The 27,853-nt window shown below is 43.0% G+C and overlaps 2 protein-coding genes across 9 annotated transcripts in view; one reads left to right on the top strand and one right to left on the bottom strand.

The window, feature by feature from the left end:
• Positions 1–989: 989 nt before the first annotated feature.
• Positions 990–13,884, bottom strand: LOC311006576 (protein mono-ADP-ribosyltransferase PARP12; the record flags this gene model as incomplete). Its single annotated transcript, XM_083999423.1, has 12 exons — positions 13,397–13,884; positions 12,285–12,420; positions 11,000–11,696; positions 10,863–10,913; positions 10,651–10,777; positions 9,240–9,408; positions 7,928–8,048; positions 7,742–7,838; positions 7,575–7,653; positions 4,887–5,017; positions 2,062–2,213; positions 990–1,789 (listed from the first exon to the last, which is right to left on the bottom strand). Exons 1-12 carry the CDS (start codon positions 13,666–13,668, stop codon positions 990–992), a joined length of 2,832 nt encoding a protein of 943 aa, XP_083855549.1. The 5' UTR covers positions 13,669–13,884.
• A 3,163-nt stretch (positions 13,885–17,047) lies between these two features.
• The window catches only part of etv6 (ETS variant transcription factor 6), a 35,793-nt gene continuing 24,987 nt past the window's right edge, over positions 17,048–27,853 (top strand). The window contains exons 1-3 of one of the 8 annotated variants that reach the window (XM_083999121.1): positions 17,048–17,473; positions 19,121–19,231; positions 20,901–21,027. In XM_083999121.1, coding sequence (XP_083855247.1) covers positions 17,444–17,473; positions 19,121–19,231; positions 20,901–21,027 — 268 coding nt within the window. In that variant the 5' untranslated portion in view covers positions 17,048–17,443. Of the gene's footprint in view, positions 17,474–17,908; positions 17,929–18,394; positions 18,886–19,120; positions 19,232–20,897; positions 21,028–27,853 lie in introns of those variants that run through there. The other 7 variants (XM_083999120.1, XM_083999122.1, XM_083999119.1 and 4 more) reach the window with 7 other exon arrangements.

Here is a 27,853-nt window from a genome sequence, read left to right as displayed (position 1 = left end):
AATGTGGTGTCACAGGAAGCACTCGCAGTGATATTTTATGCTCTGCTTCATATCACTAAGAGGCCCAACACAGCTGGTGTTTTCAGTTCGCAGAGACGCAGCTACAACAGTAACACTGCTGCTACGTTCAACTTGGAAATAAAAGTGTATCTGTGTGAAAGGCAACTTGAATATATAAGCTTTATTTTCAATGCACAAAATCAATAGTAAGAACCATTCAACAATACAAAGGCAATTTTTTTTTAAATTTTTTACAGAATCATAGTATTCAAAAACATTTTGCAAAACCCTAACCCCAGCACTGTGAAATAAAAATCGTACTGACTTAGTGAAAGATTTGATGTCTTATCATTGAAAGCGGTAATACACAGTAGCATCTCTTCATGTATATTCCATATGGTGATTATTACATCTCTTCAACATATATAACATTTAATGAAGAGCTGCTTTTTACAGCTGTGAAACTCTGCATGTCACATATTACTGTTTCTACTATATTTATTACCTTTATTAGTGAGGTTAATAATTTTAGACAATTTCCACACAACAATGTCTTTGCTTTTAAAACTTTATCTCTTTCGCAGCGTTTCCTCCTGCTGTCTTTGCCAGCAACTGTTGTTCCATTAAATTCTAAATTGCTTACAGCAGCTAGCACATACTCAGTGTATGTGTCTGCTCATGCATGTACTTTATGTGTTTTTAGTGTTTTAGTCCGGATGATTCTCATGTGAAGGTAAAACTCAATTTCACTGGGAAATACCATTTTAAAATGAAAACACAGCGGTATGGATGTTGTCATAGTGTTGCTAAATAAGCCTTTTCTGTGACTCCGTGACAGGATACACAAGAGCCACTCTACTCCTCACTGCACACACATACTGTAAGTGCTTTTACTCCTTTGACTTAATTGTTTAGAGCATTCAGTGTGAGCTCCTTCAGACATAAAACAAAAAAACAGTTGTATTTTAGTGGGAATCCCACCTTTACACCTAAGCAATGACACAGTCAGAACTTTTCTTTGCTGCTGGGGGAGGAGTCGCAACTCGACGAAAGCTGGAGGTGCCCGAGCTGGGTTGGTAGCGAGATGTACTGGACTGAGCTGGTGTGCTGGTTCGATATGAAGATGTACTGGACCGAGCTGGTGTGAAGATGGGGGGGCTTGAAGATGAGGTGGTTTGGTATGAAGTTGTACTGGGTTGAGCGGGTGTGGGACGTTGGTAAGAGGATATGGTGGGTTGAGTGGGTGTGGGACGTTGGTAAGAGGATATGGTGGGTTGAGCTGATGTGCTGGGTTGGTATGAGGATGTTCTGAATTGACTTGGTGTGGTACTTGAGTATGAGGGTGTGCTGGGTGGAACTGATGCCGTGGGTTGATATGAAGGTGTGCTGGGTGGAACTGATGCCGTGGGTTGATATGAAGGTGTAGGGCGTGGATTGACTGGTACTGCAGGCTGGGTAGACACTGTTCTGGGTGTGGGGGCTGGTTTTGGTGCCACTGCAGCCGTAGTACTGTGTAAACCAACTAGCGGGTGCATAGCCTTGTAGTACAGCAGGTACTCTGGGTAGATCTGGTGCTCCTTGAACACAACAAAGATGGAGGGGTTGACCACATCATCCACGCAGCTGTCATAGACGTTGACGTCTCCACCGTCCTTGAACGGAGCTATGCGGTAGCTGGAGGATCCTTTAGTGTAATCTCCCACCAGAACCCGAGCAACGAACATGGCTTTGACAGTCGAGTCCTCAGTGTAGCTGTGGGAGTATTTGGCATCCCGGGCAAAGTAACTACCTGTGTTAAAACAAAGAACATACCGATATTTGAAAAATCCCATGATACTGTCTGTGGAAAGATGTCAAGGGTACAAACTAAAATGTCTAATTACTACAAATCATTCTCTTCAGACAGCAGTAATTTGTTTGGCCTGTAAAATATCAGTTAAACAAGGACAGAACACAACAAATCTGCAAAGCTTAAAAAACAAAACAAGATTCCAGGAATTGTCCCTTTAAATTCTGTGTGTGCTGAACATGATCAAACCGGTGTGGCCTTTTTTCTCTTACCTTGGCCATAAACTGTTCCATGAACTCCACACCGTCTCCAGTCAAAGTTGGTGCGGCAGATGGCATCTATATGCTTTGAGTCAGTGCCATGGAAAAGCTTCCTTTCTGCCGGAGTGCATCCAGAATTGTTGGTCTTCATCAGATTCTTCTGCCTTCATCCAGGAACAAAGAAACCACAGAGCACAAGCATGTGAGCCAACATAAAGATAGACAATGTGAGGTTTGACTGTACAACAGTCACTGACTCAGAAGTATCAGTGACAGAGTGATGATGTCAACACCAGGAGAGAAAAGTCAGAGGACATTTATGGTTCTAAACTACAGGGTGTCTGTGCTTCCCTTTGTATGGTGGCCTGGATGGCCTTTGTATTTGTTTTGTTGCTGTTGTCTTCTTTGTTGTTTTTGTATTCATGTTTTTGCTCTGGCATTTTATCGACCTGTTTGGGCCTCCGTACCTTCAGCATGGTAAACACAGACTGGACCTTCCTTCACAAAAAGAAACAAGATAATGCCATCCCACGATTGTTTGTGGGAGCAACATTCATAGCGATGCACCATAGACCTAACCCCAGGGCATCTGTTTCCTGTTTCTGACACCATGCCAAACTTCTGGAAATCCTGGAGCTCAGGACAAGTGCTCTGTTCAGTGGTGATGTAACAGAACACCTGAGTGAATCCACTCATTTTCACTCCTTTCAAAGCACAATTGACATCCATCCATCCATCCATCCATCCATCCATCCATCCATCCATCCATCCATCCATCCATCCATCCATCCATCCATCCATCCATCCATCTTTTTCCGCTCAACTGGGGTCGAGTCACGGGGGCAGCAGTCTGAGCAGGGACACCCAGACTTCCATCTCACGCGTCGACGCGGACCCCTACGTGGACACTATGCTGTAGCCTGACGCGCACCTCCAAAAAATCCTGACTACCGAAAGGACTGTGATGGGCCACTCAGAACGTCAGTGTGGTAAATTCACCCGTTCAGCCCCGACTGGTCGGACAGACCATCTCCGCAAATGTCCTCTTCGTCACCTGCGCTTCAACATTTGCAATAAAAGCGTTTGTTTTTCAGTTGCCATTGTTTACTGTGACCGGAAGCAATGCGTTCCTCGACGCAGAACTTTGAATGCTCAACAACGGCGTCGGGTCTACGCCGTTGGTACGCCGTCGACACGACACAGAAGCATACACTAGGCTTAAGGCATTCCCAGGCCTGCCAAGTGACATAGTCACTCCAGCGTGTCCAGGGTCTTCCTCTGGGCGTCCTTCCGGTGGGGCATGCCCGGTACACCTCGCGAGGGAGGCGTCCAGGAGGCATCAAATACAGATGCCCGAGCCACCTCAGCTTGCTCCTCTGGATGTGGAGGAGCAGCGGCTCACCTCCAAGCTCCTCTCGGGGGACAGAGCTCCTCACCCAATCTCTAAGGGAGCGGCCCACCACCCTGCGGAGGAAACTCATTTCGGAGGCTTGTATCAATAGGACTCCTTCTTCAGCATCAGACGGCATTGCTTACTTCCGGTGTCCACCACCGGGTTCAGGGATTGCCGCCACGATAGGCACCGGAGACCTTACGGCCACAGCTCTGAACGGCTGCGTCCACAATGGAAGTGGAGAACATGGTCCACTCTGACTCCATGTCTCCAGCCTCCCTCAGGAGCTGGTCAAAGCTCTGCCGGAGGTGGGAGTTGAAGACCTCCCTGACAGTGGGTTCTGCCAGACGTTCCCAACAGACCCTCACGATATGCTTGGGTCTGCCCAGTCTATCCAGCTTCCTCCTGTTCCAGCGGATACAGCTCACCACTAGGTGCTGATCAGTTGACAGCTCAGCCCCTCTCTTCACCCGAGTGTCCAAGACATACGGCCAAAGGGCAGATGACACGAGTCACGACTACAAAGTCGATCATTGGGTGTCCCGTTGCCACGTGCACTAATGGACACTCTTATGCTTGAACATGGTGTTCGCTATGGACAAACTGTGGCTAGCACAGAAGTCCAATAACAAAACACCTCTCGGGTTCAGATTGGGGAGGCTATTCCTCCCAATCACACCCAACAACCAACCCAACCAACAACAGACATCATTAAAACAAAATACTATTTACAATGGCTCACTAAAATGAAGTTTCTTAACTTAATTAATATTTTTTTAAAGTCAGAGTTGTAATGGCAAATTTTGATATAACCCAGTGTATGCTTTAAGACTAGAGCACAAACATGTTATTCGAGTGAACATTCCTGTGCTGACAATTTATGTGGCCTTATCAGGGGAAGCAATATCCACACAGAGCAGGCCCGAGGTCAGGACCTGAAGAAACTCTTTGACACAGTGCCTGTTCTGTGTGGATTAACCACTCTCACTATCAGGTGGTAAAGCCAGGCATGGCTGTCAGGGCGCCATATATTTTGTCAGTTCAAAGCTTTGTTTTACTATAAGATAACGTGTCTCTAAACCTCTTCAGCTCACTCACTCACTGACTGTACTCCTGTTCGGTTGTGTTGTGTGACTCCATTCATGAATGCCTTTTATTAAAACTCAAGAAAGACAGCTGACGTGTCCAGTTATCCTTTTTTAAATACTTTGGTGAAGGAACAACATTTTTTGCCACCACAGAGTGCTTGTATACTTTAGTTTGTCAGATTTTAATTCATGCAGGCCTCCTGTGTATTTTTACTCAATTATTATTTCAATGGATCAAATCTTCCCCACTTTAACATGAAGACAGTGGTGAACAGATGCAATGGAAACCAAGCTTAAACAGTTTAAACGCAAATAGGTCAGATAAGAGCCTGAACACAGGAACATCAGGTACATACCACTGAAAGCCTTCCCACAGAGCCTTGTTCTGGATCCTGTCGATGCTGACGACATCAAAGCCTCTCATGGTTTTAGAGAACATAGTTTCAATCTCCTTAAATTCATCGGAGGATCTCTGGAGGGAGATTTGCTGGAAAACAGAAAGACACCAAAGAGAAAAGATTTAGTTTCACAAACATTCTCAGGCACAGCTTCCAGCTGGAAATAATTATTTGCTCATCTGCTTAAAGACAGCAAAAAGACGTGGTCACTACAGTTGCTTTTTCACAAGGTGTAAGTGCTACTCACTCCACAGCACTATCAGGCAGCACTCCAGTCCAGTTAATCACAAATATTCTGTAATGCTGGTAAAACTGGTGATATCACAAAAAACAAAAATGGCTATAGCTGCATCAGGAAAGGATGATGACATCATCACAAAGGCAGAGTCTGAAAAATTGTTTATTGCAGGTAGGTTTGTGCTTACAAGATATTTGGTTTGGTGTTTGGTGCAGATTACAATAAATATAAGAAAACAACATGGCCACCACCATCATGAAGGTATTGGAGTATTTTGGATTTGAGAAAGCCAGCTCTTCATTTATCCTTGTAGATATTTAAGTTACATTAGTGAATGAATTCATGGGGCAAAAAAGTCACACTGTTTTTATATTAATGATAATTTAATTGAAAGGAACACAAGCTGTGTAGTCATTTACATGAAAATCTATTTATAAGAACAAGGAATTACTCAACAACTGATTATGTTTTTATCTCCTTAACCACATTTAACAATTTGTTAAATATGGTGTGTGATGATTCTCCCTGATCCTGACTGTGACTCTCTTTTACAAATAAATAAACTGAATAATGAGCAGACCAAGAGTTTATTATGTTTATGATGTGCTGGTCAGCAGAGCATTGTGCTGTTAATGCAATGGAGAACAAACTAGAGAATACAGTCCCTGATGCCTTTACACAGAAGATGATTAGCTCAGTCATTATACAAATGAATCAGACTTAAATGAGACTAAAACCCTGAGACAATAGTTACAAATCCATACTCCTCTTTAAATTCTAATGTTTTCCTCCTGATTTGAAGAATTTACGTATTACATTATATTAATTATAATTATTTGATGGCAAATAATCATCATAAACAGGCAGGTAAATGGTAAAAATGCAGCTCTCATAAAACACATGCAAGCGTAGACAAGAGTATAAATGTGATCATTAAGAATAATAAGATTATACTTAAACAATTAACATTGAAATTATTCATGATATATACAAGTATGGGATAGGATTAAGTTGTACAAACAATTACACAACATTCACACAAAATTATTATTTTTTTTTTTACACTTTTACTAGAAATTGGATATGTTCAAATGACATGTGTTTCCAACTACCACCTCTATTTTAGCAAAATAGGATATTCTACTAATTAATGGACACGATTTAGTATCAGACAAAGAAGCAGAAAAGCAATTGAATAGATGAGCAGTGATGACTATGGATAATTTAAGTATATTATTACAGTTCTTATATAGAAAACCCAACATTACTGATTAACAGGACCTACAACTGCAACAAGTTGTTCACTACGTCTAACAGTGGAGATGGTGAATCTGCAGGAGTCCAGAAGACAAGACATCCATCCACACTCCAAAAACTAGCACCTGATGTGTCACTGCTCGGACAGCTCTTCAGGACTGAGCTATAGGAACACACACAAACAGTTACTGAGAAAAAGCTGCAGACATCTAATTCTACACTGTTAAAATCCACTCGGAGAGGAACCAGTACCAGAACCAGAATCTGTTTATCTCATGGACCACATTGGAATTTCACCAAAGTTTGATCCAATATAAAAGAATTTACTTAATCAGAGATCGGCAAATATGACAGAGGTTATCAAGTAGTTGTTTAAATGGATAGTTCAATATTTTGGCAAATTCGCTCATTGCCATAGAGTCAAAGGAGTAGGTTCATTACCTTTAATTGTCAGTGTATGTTGTTTTGAGCTCTGCGAAATAATAATGTAACATTACGAGACGATGTTGTTTTGGAGGCAAATGCATAGCCGGAACTACATTTCAGACACGGCTGCTGGGCGGAGTGATTTCAAAAGCTCAAGTTATTATGGCAATAGGCGAATTCGCCAAAATGTTGAACTATCCCTTTAAAATGTGGAATTGGGGATTCATTTATAGAATAAAACATTTTACTGTATGCAAATTAAAGTGGTCAGAGATACAAGTCATGAAATGTCACTTTAATCCATTGAAAAAGAGATTAAATATAAGTTAATTTGATAATATATTACATATTTATATCTAATTCCATAATACATTTAAACAATCACATACAGTACATGAAATGTGGTAGCATCATCCGTCCTATTCTCATGGACATATGTTGAGGGAATTTCTTCTCATGTGGCCTGATCATTCACTGGGACTCAGAGATAAGCATTTAAGATTTTGGTGGTCAAGCTGCCATGGTGACCACAAAAACATGGAGAGAACGCCGCTAAGGAAATTTTGCAGAAAGGTTCACTTTCAACTCAATGACAAACCGATTGGACTTGGGTGGTCAAAGGACACAGTGATCTTAAAAAACAAGATCTTGGCCCTGTGAACACAACAGCTCCCCAAGACCTTGAGGACATTTCTTGGTATTTGGTAAAAACGTCAGTACAGTACCTGGTATCCTGTTTCAGGGATCCGAGTCTTGTCCCAGTGGAGTGGTGTAGCGTAAAGGTTCGGCTGAAGCGGAGGTCGTCTGAAGACAAAGAGCAAAGATCACATTTAGTTTCACTGTGATGATGAGTGAGGAACAGGACCAACGTGTTGTATTAGAGTTGTCGTACCTCCCTTTCTTGGCTCGGACATCGGCTGCCGACACAAACCGGGGCCGTCTTCTCACAATCCTTTTGGTGCTATAATTCTTGTTTGTTTGTATCATATCTGAGGTAAATAAGGCATCAATATTAAAATCATGTTGACATTTTCATAACCGTAAAACACAAAAATCTCTGTTAATAATCTTTGTTTACCTTGAAAACTCAGTGAGTATGACTGTGAACCAGCGGTGAACTCCACTACATCTTTGTCGTCGTCTAGAAACTTCTGCTCCAGTTTAGCACTATCCACGTCTGCTGCCTTGTGTCCACCGTCCTGTACACACACAGAGATGATCTGTCATCAGCACCACCAGTCAGCAGTCAACTGAGCCTTTTAAGGATGAAAGAGTTCTGCCTGTGTTTTGGATTGTGATTTACATTTCCAATGTTGTAGTTAGTCAGTGTTGTATTACACTGTCTAAATGTAAAGGTGAATCATATGAGTTCTATGACATGTTCAGGACTACATATATTGTTGAGGCAGAGGCCAGTTCTGCAGGAATCATTAGTTTGTTGGACAGAAGGCCACTACTGTTTGGTATGAGACGATTACTGCCTAGAGAAAATAATATTTGTTTGTTAAGACAGGCGACTTAAAGGGGACATATTATGGAAATATCACTTTTTGAAGGCTCTTTAACATATATTTGGGTGTTTGTCTTGCCTTCTGCCCCCTTCTAGTCTTCTAGTGTGGGTTTTACAGTGAGGGAACCAGGCAACCAGCAGAGTGGAGCCATGCTGTATTCACATCACACCACAGACAATTAAACTGTAAATATGAGATATGGGAAAAACATTCAGATCAACCTCCAGTGTTTCACCAATACAGTTGCAGTTAAGTGACAGAGAAGTCTGTTAGCTCAAGTCCAGTTCTCCTGGGAGCAGTGAACCTGGAGGACAAACTGTGGTAAGCTTAAGCATTACAACTCCATTTATTCTACACCAGACCAACGTCTGTCTTCACTTTAACTGGTTCGGTATCCGGCTCTATAATCTGCTGTTTACAGTGTGTGTTTGTGTGTACACACTGCAGCCCCACCTCTGCCAGTAAGCAGAGGACAGGAGAGCTCTTAAAATGCCAAATCTAAAATAATAACAGTATACGTAGAATTAATCAGTGCATGGGATGTGATTTGTCGGTTTTTAAATATCAACATTGACGTTGTGATTTATTATAACTAGTTGTGGCAGCCCGGACTGGTTTTGAAATGTCTGAGCTTTAGACTGTGACAGCTGTTGTGGCTGTGTAACACTGTGTCAGAGTCCACATGGACCAGAGCCAGGGAGGCTCACACACCTCAGTGCTGCATCACAGGACTGGTAACACACTCACATCTCACCACTGACAGGGAGAGCTGCACTGTTTTAAACAACTTCAACCTTTAAAATGATGATATGAACCAGCATTAAAGGTCTGTGCAGTATAAAGGCAGATGCTCGTGTAACATAATATGCAGCTACTCACAGCAGCTGAGGAGTACATGTTCCACTTTCCAAACTCGTCCTCCCAGAACCAGAGCCATTCTGTGGTGTGGATGAAGGTCGGCTCAGTCAAAGAGTTAATGGTGGAGAGACGCCGCACTCTGTTGGACCCACAGGTCATGGTGTCAAAATGCACAGGTGGGGTGGTGGCACTGGAGACAGCAACAGTCAGTCAGTGACTCATACAGTACAATTCATGTTAGCCAGGAGCAGAGTACATTCAAAACACTCAGTTCTACTGTAGCACAATGTAAAGGTCTTTGCACACTGAGTCTGTTTTTTTCCGCATGCGTTTTTCGTATCCGTCATCCGACAAAAAACGTTACGCACAGGCTCCTTGCACACCGAGTCCGTTGCGTTTTATTCGCATGCGTTTTTATTTTGTGTTCCAAATTTCGGAGAGGGAGACAAAAATCGTTCACACAGTGATGCACTTAGTGGTTCTCTCACTTGTGGAGAAATGTAAATATTGTGTCCATCCTGAGAGGACGCCAATCTGCCTGCTTGTAAATGAGCAGCGGAAATATCATGATCAGTTCAACAGTTTATTTTAGGATGTCAGCGGTCCAGTTTGATAGATATTGATTATTAGCTCACACAGTAAACGGAAGACGGACAATTTCCATGATCCTGAACAGCGGCTGGCACACGCACACACACACACACACACTCAGCAGTGATCCCCCCTCTCTCTCTGCCTCTCCAGCCTCGAAACGCTGATGTGATTGGTCAAAAAGGCTTTTCACGGATGCGAAAAACGCATTAAATCGAACCTGTTCCAAAAACTTTAACGACGGACGAAAGTTTCGGACTCTAAACTCCTCAGGACTGTAAACATGGACACAAGGACATCATCCTTGTTTACACTCCATGCCCCCCCCCCCCCCCCCCCCCCCCCCCCATATGGACAGTAACCACACTCCACCTTACAATAACTGTGAACTGGCCTTTGCATTGCTGCAACATACACCATAGTACTACCTCTGACCATGTCCTCTGGCGCCCCTGTGTTTTCTTGTCCTCTTTTTCATGTACATGATATGCCCATGGGATTCTGCACCATTGCACATTTTGCACTATGCACTTTTCACTATGTAAGGTTGTATGCTCCAACGTAATTTCATTGTTATTTATGGCAGTGACAAATAAATGATTGAATTGAATTGATTGACACAACATGAGGTTGAATTTATTTTTTGACGTGTGGCAATTTCGGACGAAAAAAACTGACTCGGTGTGCAAAGGCCTTATTAAGACTTCAACGAAATATTCAAACACAAGTTCCTCACAGATGAAACTCAGGTAAACTGCAGGATGTGCTGCAGCACAGGAGAAGAAAAGCATCTTCTAAGAATCACAGCATTACAAGTGTATGGTATGTCTGTTGAAGGTACCTGTATGTGTTTTGGGGGTCACAGTAGTCCTTCTCTATGGCCTCGTTACCAGCCAGGTTGGTCCACTGATCTCCCTCTCTGACTTCCCACCTGTACGGCATCTTGTCGTGAGCTTTGAAACACTTATCTGAAGAGACATCAATCATAAAACAAGATCAGTGACACCTGATCCAACTGAAGGATCTCAGGATGAGTGGAGTCATTACACTCACCTTCATGTTTACAGTGTCCCTTGATGAAATACATGCAGATCTCAGTTTTATCTGTGGAAACAAATATAAGGAACTCTGTGAAGTTTCACAGTCTTTTCAGATGAGCAGTTTTGATCCACTCTCCACACTCTGTTTACCTCTGGCAGGCCTGTGTCTTGGTCTTCTGTTTGCTCCATCGTCGTCATCCGTTAAATCATGTGTGGGACAAGTTTTGGTGCCTCTGTTGCCGCGGTAACCTCCTCTACCACGGGCAGCTGCTGAGGTTTTATTCAGCCATGGTTCTTCACTGGTGGCAGCAGAGAAGTAGTCGTCAAAGTCCATCAGTGGCTGTGGACTGTCGGCTCTTTCGCTCCGTGTGTCGTCCGTGTACAGATCCAAGTTTTCCAGGTCATCGAGGATGTCGCTGGTGGAACAGGCTCGATGCAGGTGGTGAAGATCTCCGTTTCCTCTATTTCCCCTTATGCCTCTGTTCCCCCTATAGCCCCTGTTTCCCCTAATTCCCCTGTTTCCCCTGTTGCCCATGTTGCCTCTGTTGCCCCTGAAGCCCCTGTCGCCCCTGCTGCCCCTGTTGCCTCTGTTGCTCGTGCCGCTCTTGTTATCAGTAAACCTTATAGCCCCTTTGTTTGAGTAAACAAACTTCAGGGAGTGAACGATGTTGTCTGGGACATCCCTCTCCTGCAGGATTCGTTTTGGCTGCGGTGCATTGAAGTCATGATTCCTGTAGCAGGAGCAGTCACGGGTAATGGACGCCTCACAGATGTGCAACCTCTTGCAACCATCTAGTTCCTGGCAGCGGCCAAACTCTCCGTCACCGTTGTTGTAGTCGTGACATATCTGACGAGGAGTAAATATGATAGCAAGAGAAATGTTAGCAAATGGTGAAATGCTGTTGACAACATATTATTTCCCAGTGGAGAGCTCCTTGATGATGAACACAGATGTTATCCACATGAAGTCAACAAGTGCAGCTCGGCTGCTCTTGGATATAAATTTCCAATATGTTCTTATAATTTTTCCTTTCTTCCACCAGTTCTTTATATTTACACTGATGTCATCACATGACCTGTCAGGTGGTCTGTCAAACTGATTAAAGCAGGTGCACCGTTTAGCAGTTTCATGTCTGATGTAGGTCCCGGGCCCGAAACGTAACAAGTGGTGACACTCACATTAAAACATTCAGGAGCTGAATCTAGTGTGCCGACTCTATTCTCAATTTTTGATTAATTATTCTTTGTGCTCCAGCACCTAGTTTTAACAGTTTTGGAGGATGTGCATGCTTTGCGATTCTCTCATGCTCTGGGGCAATTCAAATGTTGAGTAACTTTACTTCAGTACCAAGTATATTTTTGAATAACTGTTAACTGTTTTCAGGGTGATCCTCTGTGTGATGAGAATGGGCCTTGTGTTTGCTGTCAGACTCACTTGAGGCAGGAGTGAGTGGTCACTCTGTAGCAGTAACGTACACAGCTCCGTCCTGTCCAGACTCTCCAGCCCATACTGTGCTAATATTTCTTTGTTGTGGAAAGTCTCCAGCTCATGGGAGAAGCAGCATCTCCCCCTGTCAACACAGAACACAGCGCTGAGTTATTCTAATAGACAGTGGCTCAGGAGAAGAGTGACACACACAAAGAGGTGCTGAGTTAGGCTCTACGTGTTTTTCTTTCTCTGACTCATGCAAAACTTATCAACGCAGACAGAATGAAAGGGCTGAAGGTCACCGTCATCAGTGCTCAGTGGTGTACTGTGCTCATCTAACAACCTGTGTCGGGTTCATGGTCAGCTGATCATTTCTGTTTGCAGTCACTGGCAAGGCAAAGCAATTTTATTTGTATAGCCCATTTTTACAGTTTTTATAGTTTGTCTCAAATGGCTTTACACAGCACCATAACAACATCCTCTGTCCTTACAGTAGACCCTCACATCCACAAACTCCCAAGAAAGAACAGGAGAAACCAGGACGGGCAGATGTGACAGATGTTTACAGACAAGAAAAAAGTTAATAACATGGAATATGGAGGGAAAAAAACAGTTGCTGTGAATACCTATGAGAATAGTGGCTTGCTGTTCCAAAGGTGTCATCGAGGTCAAACAGACGCGTCAGGCCATTTAACACTACATCCTACATCATCATTCAGAGCACTTTAAGCCAGGATGAAATTTAAAAAGGCAAGTTATAGCCTACTTAACCCCAAGTTTGGAGCTACATAAACCGTGTTAAGACCAAAGAACTTCGGCTGTCTACTGTGGAAGTTTGTCTACAACATGTTTGTCCACGTCGACTGTAAATGTCGGACTTTCCTGACAGGGTGTAAACGCACCGTGGTTGCCAGGGGTTTTAAACCAGATGAGGACAATCACGTCACTATAACAACAAACACAAGCAGTCGTTCTACGCACAAAATATGACAGTTCGGTTTTTAACCATGGCAGTAGGCCTATTTGAGAGCTGTCTAGTTTGTACCACGGGCCTGCCAGCTGAACTGAGGCCAGCCGGAGGCCAACACCGACTCACCTCCATTTTAATAATAGCTCACCTGTATCGACAGGATCCGCTGAAGAGGAAGCTCTTACACAGGTGCAGCCCCCTGCACGGTGTTGCACAGTCCCGGACCCTGCACAGCCTCAGGCGGCTGCGGACCACCACCTTGGGCTGCCCGTTGACAACACATGACACAAACTTGTCTTGGTTCCCTATGACCTGAGACAGTTTGGTGGAGTCGCCGGAGCAGAGGTTAAACAATATGTCGTCGGTGTTGACCGCTCCTTGATTGGCGCAGATAAACTTCAGTATTTCGGAGTCCTCCATGTTTATAGACTCTTCCCACGTCTCTCCGGTGAAGACAGCGGCCGATGGCGGACTGCTGCTGAGCTCACGGGAAGAAGGAAGGAAAGTTCCGTATCATTTCTGCAGATTGGAAACCGAAACTTAACTCTCCTCAGCTGTGCTTGATGTTGCAGCCCCGCCGCTCTCCACTAGGGGGCGTCACCGTATTACGGTACATGACTTTATAACCCAGTTTCACCAGTCTATGGTCACCCCGTCTTTCCTGCTGTAGCCCACTGCTGACGAGAGCAGAACGTTTCAAAGGACCAGATGCAAACTGACTACAACTATGAATTTAGTAGTATTTCAATAGAAAGAAGAAATAGCCTATGTTTTGGTTAAATCCTGTCAGAAAAGTAACAATAACATAATCAAAATGCATAGGCTATAACAGAATTGACATTAAATTCACCGTAGATTTGTAGGCCTAGACTATATTATATTTAAAATATAATATACCTTTTCAGAGAGTAGGCTAAAACAAAATAACAAATACAGGTGTTACCAAGGATACGAATTAAGGCTCCATTCCATTTAGTGTAGCAGAGCTTTTTCTAATGAGCCAGCATGCTGCTTTACTCTCTGAAAAGGTCTATAAAATTTGTATAGGGTTCCAACATGTTTTGGCCCAATACGTTTTAAAAAAATAAATAATTCAAATCTATCTGTGAGTATTACATTTTAAACATTGGACCCTACTAAATCTACACACACACATTCATGGGCCAAAGACTGTTCATATCTACTTTGATTTGAGATATCAATGTGGTTTACAGTAGCTGTGCTGGTGATCCCTCAGACCTGCACCAGTTCAGTTTATTTAGCCTATAGGTCTATGTTCAGTGTCAGCATGAATTCATTCCCCTTTAGCATCACTCAACTGTCTTTGCTCTTTGGCCCCTTGGAGCACATTTCCTATCAGCCTTGCTGCTTCCTGCCCCCCTCCCCCTTCTTGAAGAATATGAATATGTGGGAAGTGATATTCCCATTATTCTTTCTGTCTCCTTGCACCATTACTGCTTCATGCTGTAAAGTTATTCAGATTCCCTGTCAATAGTTGACAATGGTTTAGTATATGGGGCATTTTCACTGCCCAACAGTTTCAGACATCAGAAGGTGGTGGGGAAAAGGGATGCGGATGGTTTTTTATTTTATCATTATTATTATTTATTTTTTTCTCTCTTTCTCCCCCGTTGTTTTATTTTTGCTTTCACCCTTCTTTCTTATCTTTATTCAATCATTCCAGTTTAACCTCAGGCACACACAGAAGACACACACATATTTATAAACACACACACATACTCACATACTGTACATTATGCATCTTCCACCTATATGTACAGCACCGCTAACATCACAACCCTTGTATTTGTTATTTTGTCTTGTCAATCCTTGTAATGAATTGTTTTCTATGTCCCTCTGTTTGTGTTTTTTCCCCTCCTGTCCTTTAATCGTAGCACCTAATACAAAAATTACAAAGGTCTGATGCTATGACCTCCCGTGTTTACAGATCTTATGCCGGCTAATAAGGGAGACTCTAGACCAGCATGTTAGACAGTGAACTCTACTGCTCTCACCCAAACACTATTGATTTGTTCACACATGGAGAATCTATGACAAGTATTAAAACTGTTCTGGAGACTTGAGGTGCACAAAACTCTGTACAATTTCACTTTATCACCCACCTGTGTTAGTGAAAGCTGTGCTGTCAATCATCTGTTAAGGGAACTTATGCCAGTGAGCTTTTTTGAGCTATTATCAAATAATAAAGTAGCAAGCAATTGGATTGCATGTAGTCAAAGAGAGCAGTGAGACTGAAGCAAAAGAAACAATAAAGTAATGAGTTGTAAATTAAAACAATACGCTAAAAGAAGCTAAAATGTGTAGAGCTGAGGTTTTAGTGGAGGAAATTCACTGTGGGTGTGTTTCTGTTAACAGCTCTGACATCATACAATCAGTTAATTCATGTATAGCCTACACCTTACAGGTGCAACTTTAATATATTGTCAATGAAGTATGCATTTATTTATTCATGTCTAACCTAATACATTGCATTATAACCTTGATAACAAATATTATTAATATTATATAGCCTACTTTTTATACAACTTTTAATTTTCTTGTACATAGCCCTTATATTTCTAGGTTTTTCCAGTAGATTTCTAAAAAGTCCCTATCGAGTCAAAGTGAACTCCATGTGTAGTTTAGTTATACAGCAGGTCTAGGTTATAGGAATGTCCATACTGCAGTACAGTCCATAGAGAAATGCACACAGTGTGTATTCAAAAATTAAAACTTAAAACCAGCAGTCAGTATGCCTGTAACTTTGTAATGTCACAACAAAGCAATCACTGCCCTTAGCCACAACCCAAGCCTTATACCCACCTAGGCCCAGAACCCGAGTCTCACGATTAGGTTTCTCTGCTGTACAGGGGTGGCCCGTGGCCGAGACAACATAGACAGTCCTGTTGGTCACAAAATACCAGGGGAAACATCACAAGAGGGTTTAGATAATATAGACTTGTGTTGCTTTTCTTTTCTTTTTCATTGGCTACCATGACATGATGCGTAACCAAAGCATACATGATAATGAGGCCCAATCCAGGACAGACGCATGTCTGCCTTGAGTTTCAGTTGCAAAATGAATGAAAAATGACAAAATGAATAGGTGCAGAGGAGCACAAGAAAGGAAATGGGAAATACAGGACTTAATTGTGCATCATTAATGTAATACATTTTCAATTAAAAATATCACCTATAGGCTATTGCCAAGGCTGCTTTGGATCACTCAGAAAACACTCCACGCAATCAGATGAGAATATCAGAGCATTGTCTCTTCTGATTCAGAGCTGAAAAAGACAAGCCCCTATACACTTTTAATTAGGTTATTATTATTTTTAAGACCACATTTTTATGTTCCTATGGTGTGGATCAGCATTCCAAATTAAACTTAACAGTGACCTTTTCATGCTATTTGGTTTTTAACCTAAAGTCTGGGTATGTCTTAATTTTGCATTAGCCTAGGCTTACTCATATTATAGCCTATCATTGGAATCTTAAAGGCTGATGCGCTAAGGTTTTACCTGTTGTGTAACCTTATTCAGGCTACCAAAAATACATCAAAAACCTGTGAATCGGTGTGTGTGTGTCTGTGTATGTGTGTGTGTGTGTGTAGCCTAGTTGGGCTTCTGCAACGCGACCTGCTGCGATTTCCTGCTTTGGGTTTCCCTTTAAAAGGGGGCAAGGCTCGGTGCTGGGAATTCACGTCATTTCGCCGTTTTACACACATCCAGATCAATGAGAGAGAGAGAGAGAGAGAGAGAGAGAGAGAGAGCGAGAGCGCGTGTGTGTGTGTGTGTGTGTGTGTGTGTGTGAGCGCGAGGGAGAGAGAGGTGTCCGTGGTGTGTGTGTCTCTCTCTCTTCTGCCTCGCTCTTCCAGGAAGGGATTATTAACCAGCGCGCTGCCGGCGGCATGTGAAGGAAAACAGTCGCAGCAGACAAAAGAAGTTTTCAGTCGGAGTGTCGCTATGGAGCTGAACAGATAAAACACAACGAAGCGGATACCTACATGAGGAAAAACAAAAAACAAAAAACAACAACTTCTCCCATACAGTAGCCTACCTACTACCACCACCGAGCCGAGCAGCGAGCAGCGAGCAGCCGCCGACGCTGAGCGGAGAGAGAGAAGAGAAGAGAAGAGAAGAGAGAGAGCGGAACGGAAAAGTGGAAGGAGCCGGAGAGAAGTTGACTGGAGATAATGTCTGAATCCTCCTCCGTTGCGACCAAGGTAACCGCGGCTCTTTGTTTCCGCTGCAGCCGCCTCTGGAGCGGTCGGTGCGCGGCTGCTTCCTGCGGGAAGCACCGAGCCGCTCATCACCTGCTGCTGCAGACGTGTTGTTGTGGCCGTGGGTCACTTTTGTTTTTGTTTTGTTTTTTTTATTGCTCGTCATCTGTTGCTCGCGGGCTCCGTGCGTTTCACTTGTGCCGCCGCTGCTTGAGGATGATGATGATGATGGTGATAGAAGTCGTGACTGTGCGTGTGACGCGCAAAAACGTTTGATTTATACCGCCACCAAAAGTGATGAAAGGCGGCGTGAGAGAGCGAGGTAAAACAACAGGGATTGATAGCGGAGCTGGAGCTGGAGCTGGAGGAGGTGAACTCCACTGGCCTCCTGCAGGAAAACTGCAACTCCGACTGGTGATTAAACACAGAGAAAATGAGAGCTGTAGTCTCAAAAAATGGTTTGTGGATCCTCAGATAATCAGCTGTGATAGTCGTTGATGCAGAAAAAAAGATAATTGCTGCTTTTCTTTTTTGTTTAAAAAGCTGCAAATAATAATCACTTCACTCCAACATGCAACGATCATGTTACTGATAGATTATTACATGTTGTTGATTCAAATGATATTCACATGCGTTTACACTGACGTGACACAGAGGAGAGGAGGTAGGGAATTGATTGATGGATTTGTTACTGAAACAAATGGACACACAGGAAGATCACTTAGACCCCCCCCCTCCCCCACCCCCCCTAATTTTATGGACTTTGATTGGACAAAAACAAACAATCAATAGTGTACACAACAGTTTATTTAAACAGAATGATCCTCAGTGTTTACAGAAACTGAACATTGTGTTCACCTGTTTTGAATTTGACACCCACCACAGAGTGAGTGAGTGTTTGTTGCACATCTGAAGTTGTCTGAAGGCTGAATGAAGTGAAGTATTATTCTAGATGCGTTGATCATCCTGAGACAGAAACGCTGCAGAATCTCTGGCGACTGAGTAAAAAGCGGTGTTTAGTGTGTGACTGTGAGGTCTTCACATTACTGAGTCTGATGTCACTGCATGGTTGCAGTTTCATGCAGAAGTTTTCCACCCTAACAGCCGGCAGACTGGACTTCCCCCTCACCTCCATCCTGCAGCCCGGTCCTGTCACAGCCAGTCTCTCTCTCTCTCTCTCTCTCTCTGCTCTGCTGTCTTCTCAGTCCCGGCTGGTGCGGAGCTGCAGCAGAAGCTCCTTCCTCTCTCTGAACAACAGAATATTCATAAATATGTGGAAGTGGGGGGAAAGAAGAGGAATTAGAGGACTGAGAGATGACTTCCACACAGGACATTCCTGGTCCATCCAGTTGGTGTGTGCAGGTCTCAGAGCGGCCGTGACAGCAGGGCTATGGGGCTGGGGGGAGAAGGCTGAGGTGATGGCGTCTGCTCTGTCCTCATTTGCAGGAAAGGAAACCAGTTGACAGAGAGTGACCGCAAAGTGGAAAACCTCATACCTAGACCTAGATTCAGTGCATGAGCTGTACCACTGCAGAGCCAGACTGTCCTGAGAATGACTGTCTGCAGCTAACCATTCTTTTCACCATCACATTACCATTATTATGATTACTATTGTTATTACTGTTATAAAGACTTTATAACTTACTGCAGGACCAACAGCAACAAACTGCAAGACTCAGAGAGGAATCAAGAAAGGCTGATCATCAAGTTGTAAATTCACATCGTACCATGTACAAACTAGAAGATGATGGCCAATGTAAGGTATGAAGTCTCACAGCTGATTTAGAAACAGGACATTTTGCATGACAACATTATAACCGAAATGAGAAATTCATGTATGTATCATCTCCACTCAGTGACCAGTTAATCTGATCATCAGTTCAGTAAATAAGTCTCAGAGCGGAGGTCTGATCTTCAACACTCACTCACTGCAAACATCCAAAAACCCACAGATGTAACATTAATGTGATGCCTTGAGGGGCTGTGAGATGATGATTTGGCACTATACAAAAATGAATTAATTGAAATAAAGAAAAATTCTCAGGTTTGAGATCTTGTAACCACCGCAGTTAGTATTTCTGATTTACATATAGGCCTACTTTGTGGTAAAATCATCAAACCTTGTCATGTCACAGTGAATTTAATACTCTGGTTTTGACACCAATTCATCGTTCATATTTTCTTATAGCAAAAATAAAATCATTCTCCTGATTATTTTTGTTCAACATTTAGATTGACAGCTCATTGACTCATCAGCATCAGCAGCCTTGAACAGGCCCTCACACTCTTGTAGGTGCCGGGAGGCCAATTAATGCTGCATGGTCATCATGAGTACATGACACCATGCTCAGGAGTAAGGTCTCCTGCATGTCTTCAGAGACATCATTGATGCATTTTGTAACACAACTATAATAACCAAAATAGGGCTGCCCCCGACCAAAGATTTTCTTGGTCGTCATTTATGGCGATTAGTCGAGTAATCACCCGTTAATCTAACCCTAACCCAACAGCAGTGATAATGTGCTTTCACATCGGAGTCTCCAAACCAGAAACGTCTGCAACAACATTGAAAATAGTTGACTTTTGACAAAAAAAATAGAGACCTACCATGCCGTGTAAAAAAAACAACCAAAAAAAAACGGACAGCTAGTGAGTGTCACGACTTCCTGTATCTGGCCCTTCAAATTAAAAGCCCTATAGCCTTTCATATACAGTTCAGTCATGTTGATTTTGACTTAATTTTGACAAGACGTGGCTCCAAATGTTTTGTTTTTTTCCTGCGACCAATCGACCAGTGACATTTTGGTCGACTAATGATTTTTTTGTCGACCAGTGCTTGGTCGACTATTTGGCAGCCGTAGACCAAAATGTACCAAAAATGTTCAAAAAGTACTAACTATACTTTCACCAATATGTATGTTCTGTTTCATATTACTCTAATTTGCGCCAGTCTAACCCTGACAGCTCAGAATGATGCACTCCTCCTTATATCACTAACATATCCTGAAACGTATGGCAAAACGTACTGTAACAGGGAAGCAGATGGGGAATGGTTTATATAGAGGGTGTTATCTCCATTATCTTGTTTTCATAATCGTTGGCAGCCAAAATTGTAACCAAATGTAAAATTTGATTCATTAACAGTGCTAGTTCTTGTCCTATCAAATTTTGCATTACACAATTTAGAACTTTACTAATCTGCATAGCAACGCATGTTGGAGCATACAGTGGTGTTGTCATGGCGCTGCATCAGTTTATTAGACCTGTGGGCTACTGTAAACAGTGTGGACAGGTACTGCTGGGTGTTGTGGGTGCAAGGGGCGAGGTGAGGCGAGGCGAGGCAGCGTGGGGATGTTTGGGTTCATGGCCGGTGCGGTGTGTGTGGAGCTTGGTGAGCCATGCATTGTGTCTCTGTGTCTATTCATAGCAGGAGAGGCGCTCTTTCAGTCCTTCCGCGAACCCGCTGCCAAACTCCACTTCCTCCCCCATCCATGCTCCCGCTGCGAGGCCAGCCACCCGAATGGAGGACGAGCCTGCCAGGCTGCCTGCACACCTGCGTAAGTCCCCCACAACCACACACACACACAATCTCTCTCTCTCACACACACTCACAGAGGAGCAGTGACTCCTACATGCATTGATCACTTGGTCATTGAGCGGGACAGATTGATTTCTGTCAGCGCTGCAGGATGTTTTACTGTAAATGTTTATGTTTGGCTGAAGTGGTATTTCATGGGGTCTCAGCCAAAAAAAAAAAAAAAAAAAAAATCACCTGTCAATCAAACATACTATAGCTATATGACCGTTTGAATTTGTGGAGGTGCAATATCTTGGAGTTTATCGGAGCAAACGGAAGCTATGGATGGTGTCATCACGGTGAGGAGAGCCAACATGAATAAATAAACACCCTCACTTTAATAGTTAAAACCCATCACATCCAATCAGGACAACACACACACACCATTATCGCCGCATGAGTGCCGGCCCGGTCCTGCCACGGCTCTGATCTGGGAGGCGTTGAAGCAGATCCGGGGTCAGACACCTGAACCGTGCACGCGTCCACCGGACCAGAACTGATGGACCTGCTGCACTGGCATACCCAGCAGTTACACAGCAGTCAGGTATAGATAACACAGAGCAGAAGACACAGTGACAGTAGAAGGGGCTGGTGTGTGGGATCCAGAGTGGTGCATACATCCATCTACTTTTTCATGTTTTTTACTCATCAGTTAGTCATCATCTTATTATTAGCCTGGTCAATAGACCGCTGCTTTTCATCTGACCATTGAATTAGCCGAGTCCTTGAAGCTCCTTGAATGCATCCGCAGGGTAAATTACTCTCGTCCTTTATGATCAAAACAATATAGCCTATGCAGTAAGTATGTTCACTGTCTGTCATTGAAAGAAAATTCAGCCTGAATAGCTTCTGACTTATGAATGGAGTTGAATTGATCAATAAGTTGATGCCAGTGTTCTGTTGAGAAGCATGGGAGCCAATCAGAGCCCAGGAGACGGGGTTGATTGCCCCTAACCGTATGACTATGATGGAGCTGACTGAAACAGAGAAACAGATCAACACTTTCACTTCCACACCTTCCTTTGTTCTCTCACTGTCTGCGTGTCTGTCTGTGTGTCTGTCTGTGTGTCTGTCTGTCTGTCTGTCTATCTGGTTTGACCAGCAGCTAATAGCACCTAATCAGGGTTGCCAGGTCTGTGGTTTTCCTGGGGAATCGGGCTACTTTAAGGTAAAAAATGATGTCCACGGGTTGGCAGGGTTTTTCGCCGCCTGGGTGATTTTGGCCGCTGCCTTGGTTAAAGTGTGTGTGTGTGTGTGTGTGTGTGTGTGTGTGTGTGTGTGTGTGTGTGTGTGTGTGTGTGTGTGTGTGTGTGTGTGTGTGTGTGTGCATAGGGGCCATTCAGACATAAAATAATTGTTTCAGGAAAATTGTCTTTATTGTTTAAGGTGAGTTTTTTTGTATAGATATTACATATTTACAATTACACCAATGTTGTTGGACTTTAAAAGCAACATACCGGCAGTATATGGACTTTTGGGACATATTTTGAGTTGTGGTATTGGGTTTTTTGGGTGTTTTTAAACCCAGTTGGGTATAGTTGGTTTGTATTGAGTTGCTGTTTGGCTGCTTTTGACTCACAGACCTGGCAACCATGCACAATTATGTTATTTTGTTGTGTCTTTGAGAGCTCAAGGCACTGCAACTTCAGCAAACACACAAAGCAAATAAATTCAGAACACCTCCTCATCACCGTGACAACATTGTTTTTTTTTAGGTTCACCTCTCACTGTTGTGAGCATGTCAGTGTGTTTGTGTGACGAGGATGTTTTATTTGCATTTTGTTGTAGCCTATAGCCAGGACCACTGATGTTGGTTAATGTTAGCTGACATGAGCTAGAATAAGTGGCCGTAAGGGAGTGCTAGCTAACATTAGCTAATGTTGGCTAATACTAGCTGGTGTAAAACCTCACACAGGTGTTGTATATCTGACTTTATGACTCCAATGTGACAACATCAGTTTGTCTTCACACTTACAGTTGCTGTAAACTGACGAGTCCGTGATTCATGTGGAAAACAGAGAGCATGAACAGCCATCACTGCAGATGTGTTGTAAAAAACACAACTGGGAAATTTGTGTGACTCAGCAATGATATAGGCTACAATAAATTAAAGAGAAAAGAGCTCATGTAGCCTATACTTGATTTTTACACTCAAACAATGAGCCACTGGAATCAGCTGAGACCATGATGGGATGCGGTGGACATACAGATATAGACGACTAGTTTAACTGCTAATCAGACCAGGAGCTAAGAAGCAGTCCACCGGTGAGTCAGTAAAGAAAAATATGTTGAAATGTGTTTAGAAAAGTAACAAAATGAAGCATTGTGGAGCGATCAACATGCCGGTGATGACTGTGGAGCCTTGGTTCGCTTGCATTGGGTCACTGTTGCTAAACCAATCACAGAGCAGGCGGGGCTGGAGCCGAGCCAAGAGATAGCCTAGGCCAGTGATCATCAACTGGCGGCCCGCGGGCCGAATCCGGCCCGCCGAACCTTCCAATCCGGCCCGCGACTGAGTTCTAATAGTTTACAAGTATAATAATTCTCGGTCTCCCGTTGTGTGCGCCTGTAAGTCAATGCGCTGGGACACGGAGACACGCAGACACGCGCAAAGTGTTTGTGTGTGCCTGTGAGTCCCTGCACTGGGATTAGGAAACGCCGCGGTACCCAAAGCCCCGTACATGAAAGTTTAGAGAGCCGACTGGACTGCAGGGTTTTCCCTGCCTGTCTGCAGAGCCGAAGTGCCTGGGTGATTTTGGCCGCTGCCGCCGTTATACCGGGTGAGCACGGGCCGTTCAGATGTAGCGTCTTTTGCGCACTCAAACCCATTCATTGTAGATGCGTGTCATGCGTGCTCAGAACCCAAAAACGATGCGGTAGCGGCGCGTGTTTGATGCCACTCGGTTGTTTTTTTTGTGCACGTCCGTGACGCACAGCTGCACGGTCCTGTTTCTCCCTCCCGTGTTCAATTCAATTCAATTCAAAAAATTATCCCCGAGGGGCAATTGTCCCGGTTCCCCCTCGGCCTGTGTCTCTCCTACTGTTTCCCACTGAGCTCTGTCCATGTGTGGAACAACGTCGCCTCCGAGATGTAGAATGTGTATTATAGAAGAGAAAAAACTACTGACTACTCAGGACTACTGACTTGTATCATCAGAACCGATTGTCAGCCTCCTTTCATATTTAGGCTGAAAATCACAGGGCAAGTCAGCAGTGTAAAGCTCCAGCCTTTGGGAGTATCTGAAAGTCCATCTGTCAAGATTTTCATTTTATATCATACCAAACACCAAATATATGTATAAATGACAATTATGAGCTTACAGGTAAAATAGAATATAAACAAATAAATTACTAGGCAAAAAGGTGAATTTAATTTCAGTCTCGGCCTATTTGAATATCCGGCCCCCAAGGTGTCTGTTGAGAAAGATTCTGGCCCTTCAACAAATATAGTTGATGACCCCTGGCCTAGGCTTCGTGTTCAAAGAGTAACCTTGCTGCTTTGTCCACGCGTCTGTCAATGTTTAACTTTTTTTTTTTTTTTTGGCTAAGTGTGAAGTTCAGTGCTCCTGTGGGGCGTTGAGCTGGGCGTCTGCAAAGCCTGAGGGTGGATGAGGCGCACAGGAAACTCCCTCAGCTCACTTCCTCTTTTGCATTGTTGCAGAAAAAGGAAGAACGTTCAACAGGTCCGTGTTGAGTTTCCTGTCAAGTAAACCGATGGGTCAGTTCACATCCGCAGACATGTGGAAGTCCTGCTTTGTTTTACTCTTATGTCAAAACAGCTGTGACTGTGACACATGTGCAGGTCAGGACAGTGTCTTCTTCTTGTCCTCCTCCTCAACTGTTTCATTTGTGAATGTCCGTGCTCTGAATCCTCTCCTCTCACACAGACAGAAAAAACGCGTCTTTGTCATCGCCTCTCCTGCCTGTCTAAACACACATGTGCTGGAAAACAAGCCTTCTATTAACCCCCACTCTCAGAGGGAGTGGGAGGAGGGGGGTTTGTAGGAAGAGGATGGGGGGAGGAGAAAGAGAGGGGGGAAGAATGAGGGAGGAAATTGCACTGCGGGCAGAAATCCGCCTTCTCCATTTCCTGGGAGGAAGTGGATTAGATCGGGGAGAGTTTCAGCCTTCTCAGACTGAAGAATGCTGCCGTACTCGACTTTAACCCTTTCAGTCACACAGACCCTGAACACACCACACACACTCTTCTAAGCACATGTGGAATAAACTGTCTTCTTGTACAATCATGAAACGAGAAACATATTTTTATTCATTAGCTTTATCTCAGTCATGTGTCCCTTCTCCAAAAATTATTTCTACTCATTCATTCATTCATTTCAATGAACATCTGTAAAAAACACAAGATATTTAATCCAGGCTATTGTGAAATAAATACACATGTGAAATGAGTATATTTACATGGATAAATAAAATCTAGACTAGTACCACACTAATGCCGCAATGAATAAAAAATGAATGAGGGTGCAATAATGGAATTAAAAAGCAGGGTGTCAGCCACAGTGTAACACATAAAACAATAGGAATTCAGTCAAGGTAAATTTGGAATACATTAACATGCACTGTCTACATTTAAGAGTCATGAATATTTATATTCACAAAATGTTTGTCCAAGTTTGCATTTATTTTGTAATAACAGTGGGCAAACATGTCTGAAGCTCCACAGTCACTGCTACAATACTCAATATTACAATTTCCAAGGAACTGTCCATTGGCAGGACCAGAAATTAAAGGCTAGTTAATATATAAATCAAAAAACTACAATTTCATACTTGGTAGGCCTATACAAACATAAAACCAATTTTACCCACCTCCCCAATAGTAAAACAGTATGCATGCCTTTTTATGTTAATATGAAACATCCAATGTTGGCTACAGGGGCTTCCATCCCTGAGACATAGACACAGCTGATTAACAAAAAACAATATCAAATCAATAAATGTACAAACTGAGTGTAATTATAGGCGACTGTAAATCTGGCCTACAGTATGTTGCCTCACCCAATGAGATTGCTGATGTTGCATGGAGGCCACCAAATAAGATGAGATAAGATAGGATAAGATAAACCTTTATTGTCCGTTTGAATGGACATTTGAGTTGCACAACAAGGTCCACAACCATCACATTTCCACATTATGCAAAACACAGCTCAAACACTCATTTGAAAAATGCTTGGTGTCTGGCACAATGGATGATCTCAGTCACAGATCTGGCTCAGTTTTTTCCCATAGTTTTAAGTGCCACAAACAGAGGTGGACAAAGTACACAACTTCATGACTTGAGTGAAAGTACAGATACTCCAATATTCCAATATCTAAATCCAATATTGCTTCCATACAAGTTAAAATAGCTTAGTCAAAATATAGCTTCAGTGAAACTACTAAATTATTTGCTTGAAACTTCTATCTATCGCATGTGAACCACCAAAGTTTGGTTTTCTCTGTATTTGCTTGACCACGGTGGAGGAGCATGATGTAGTGCAGATATGGCAATATGGCTAAAAACACACACGGATCAGAAGAAACTGTTTATTCCATTTGGTACCAGAGCATCAATAGAAATGTATTGGAGTGAAAAGTACAATATTTGTCCTTCAAATGCAGTGGATTGAAAGTAATAAGTATCCTTCCAAAAATAATACTCAAATAATGTATAGATACTCAAAAAATGTACTTAGTTACAGTACTCAAGTAAATTCACTTTGTTACTGTCCACCACTGTCCACAAGTACAGAAAATCCAATCTCCAAGAGCTGTGTTGTTGGGGAAGGGATTGGAATCCTCACATCTTTGATAGATTGGGATACGAAGCAACATAAAGCCAAGTCTGTCGAAGGTGTCTTTTGTGGTTAGGTCTGCGAGGACCTTGTCACTGTGTTTGGCGAACAGTTTTACCCTCTGACTGTACGCCACATGGATACATGGATAGGTAAATATATAATATTATATATACGCAGCTGGGTCTTCAAACCTTGCAGGAGCTCTTTGATAGCAATGGTTCACAGTGATGGGATGTTCATCTTTTCCTGTTCGGAAAATGTCTCAGACTTTCAAACTAGTCATAATTTGACAGGACAACCTGCAGTTCCAGTTTTCTAATGGTGGTTTCCACTTGATTCTGGATGTGGAACATATTCCCTGCTGTTCCCCCGAGGTTGAGGTTGAGTCCATTTAAGTGGTGGAAAATATTGGACAGGTAACCCAATGTAGCCAACCATTGAAAGGCACTGAAGTGATGTGTCCAGAAAAATCTCTGACTCGAACAGGCACATCAATAACTCCTCCTTGGAGAGTGTGTAACAGCAGCTGGTGATGGCCACTGCCAATCTCACCATATAAAACTGCAATAAATGTATTTTGCAGCAGACAGCATTTCTTTGTTGGCATTGCTCGTCCATGTAGTGGACAACCACTGAGTATTTCCTTTCTCTGGGCACATACTGCCCATGCTTTGTCTTCAGGTGATGGTTCAGTTTACACGACTTCAAGGCGTCATTTGTCTCTGAACACACCAGTGCTGCTTCAGTTCCTGTCCAAATAAAAATCAGAGCTACTTTTTCCAACATTTCCTCTTTTTTTTTTTTTTTTTTTTTTTACTGATGGAGGAGAGATCACTTGTTGATTCACCGCCTGTCAGTTGACCTTCCGTACTTTTTATTTCTTCTTGTCACCATTCATCCTTCCATTTATTTATTTGTTTTTTGCCATGGATGGGATTTTATAGTATGCAATCAAATCCTGTCATTGACAAGATCAAGATCTTTTTTTGTGATTTTCTCAGCAGATGAC

The sequence above is a fragment of the Trachurus trachurus genome (genome assembly GCF_905171665.1).
Source record: "Trachurus trachurus genome assembly, chromosome: 23".
Taxonomy (NCBI): Eukaryota; Metazoa; Chordata; class Actinopteri; order Carangiformes; family Carangidae; genus Trachurus; species Trachurus trachurus.
This window is presented reverse-complemented; position numbering and strand designations above follow the sequence as displayed.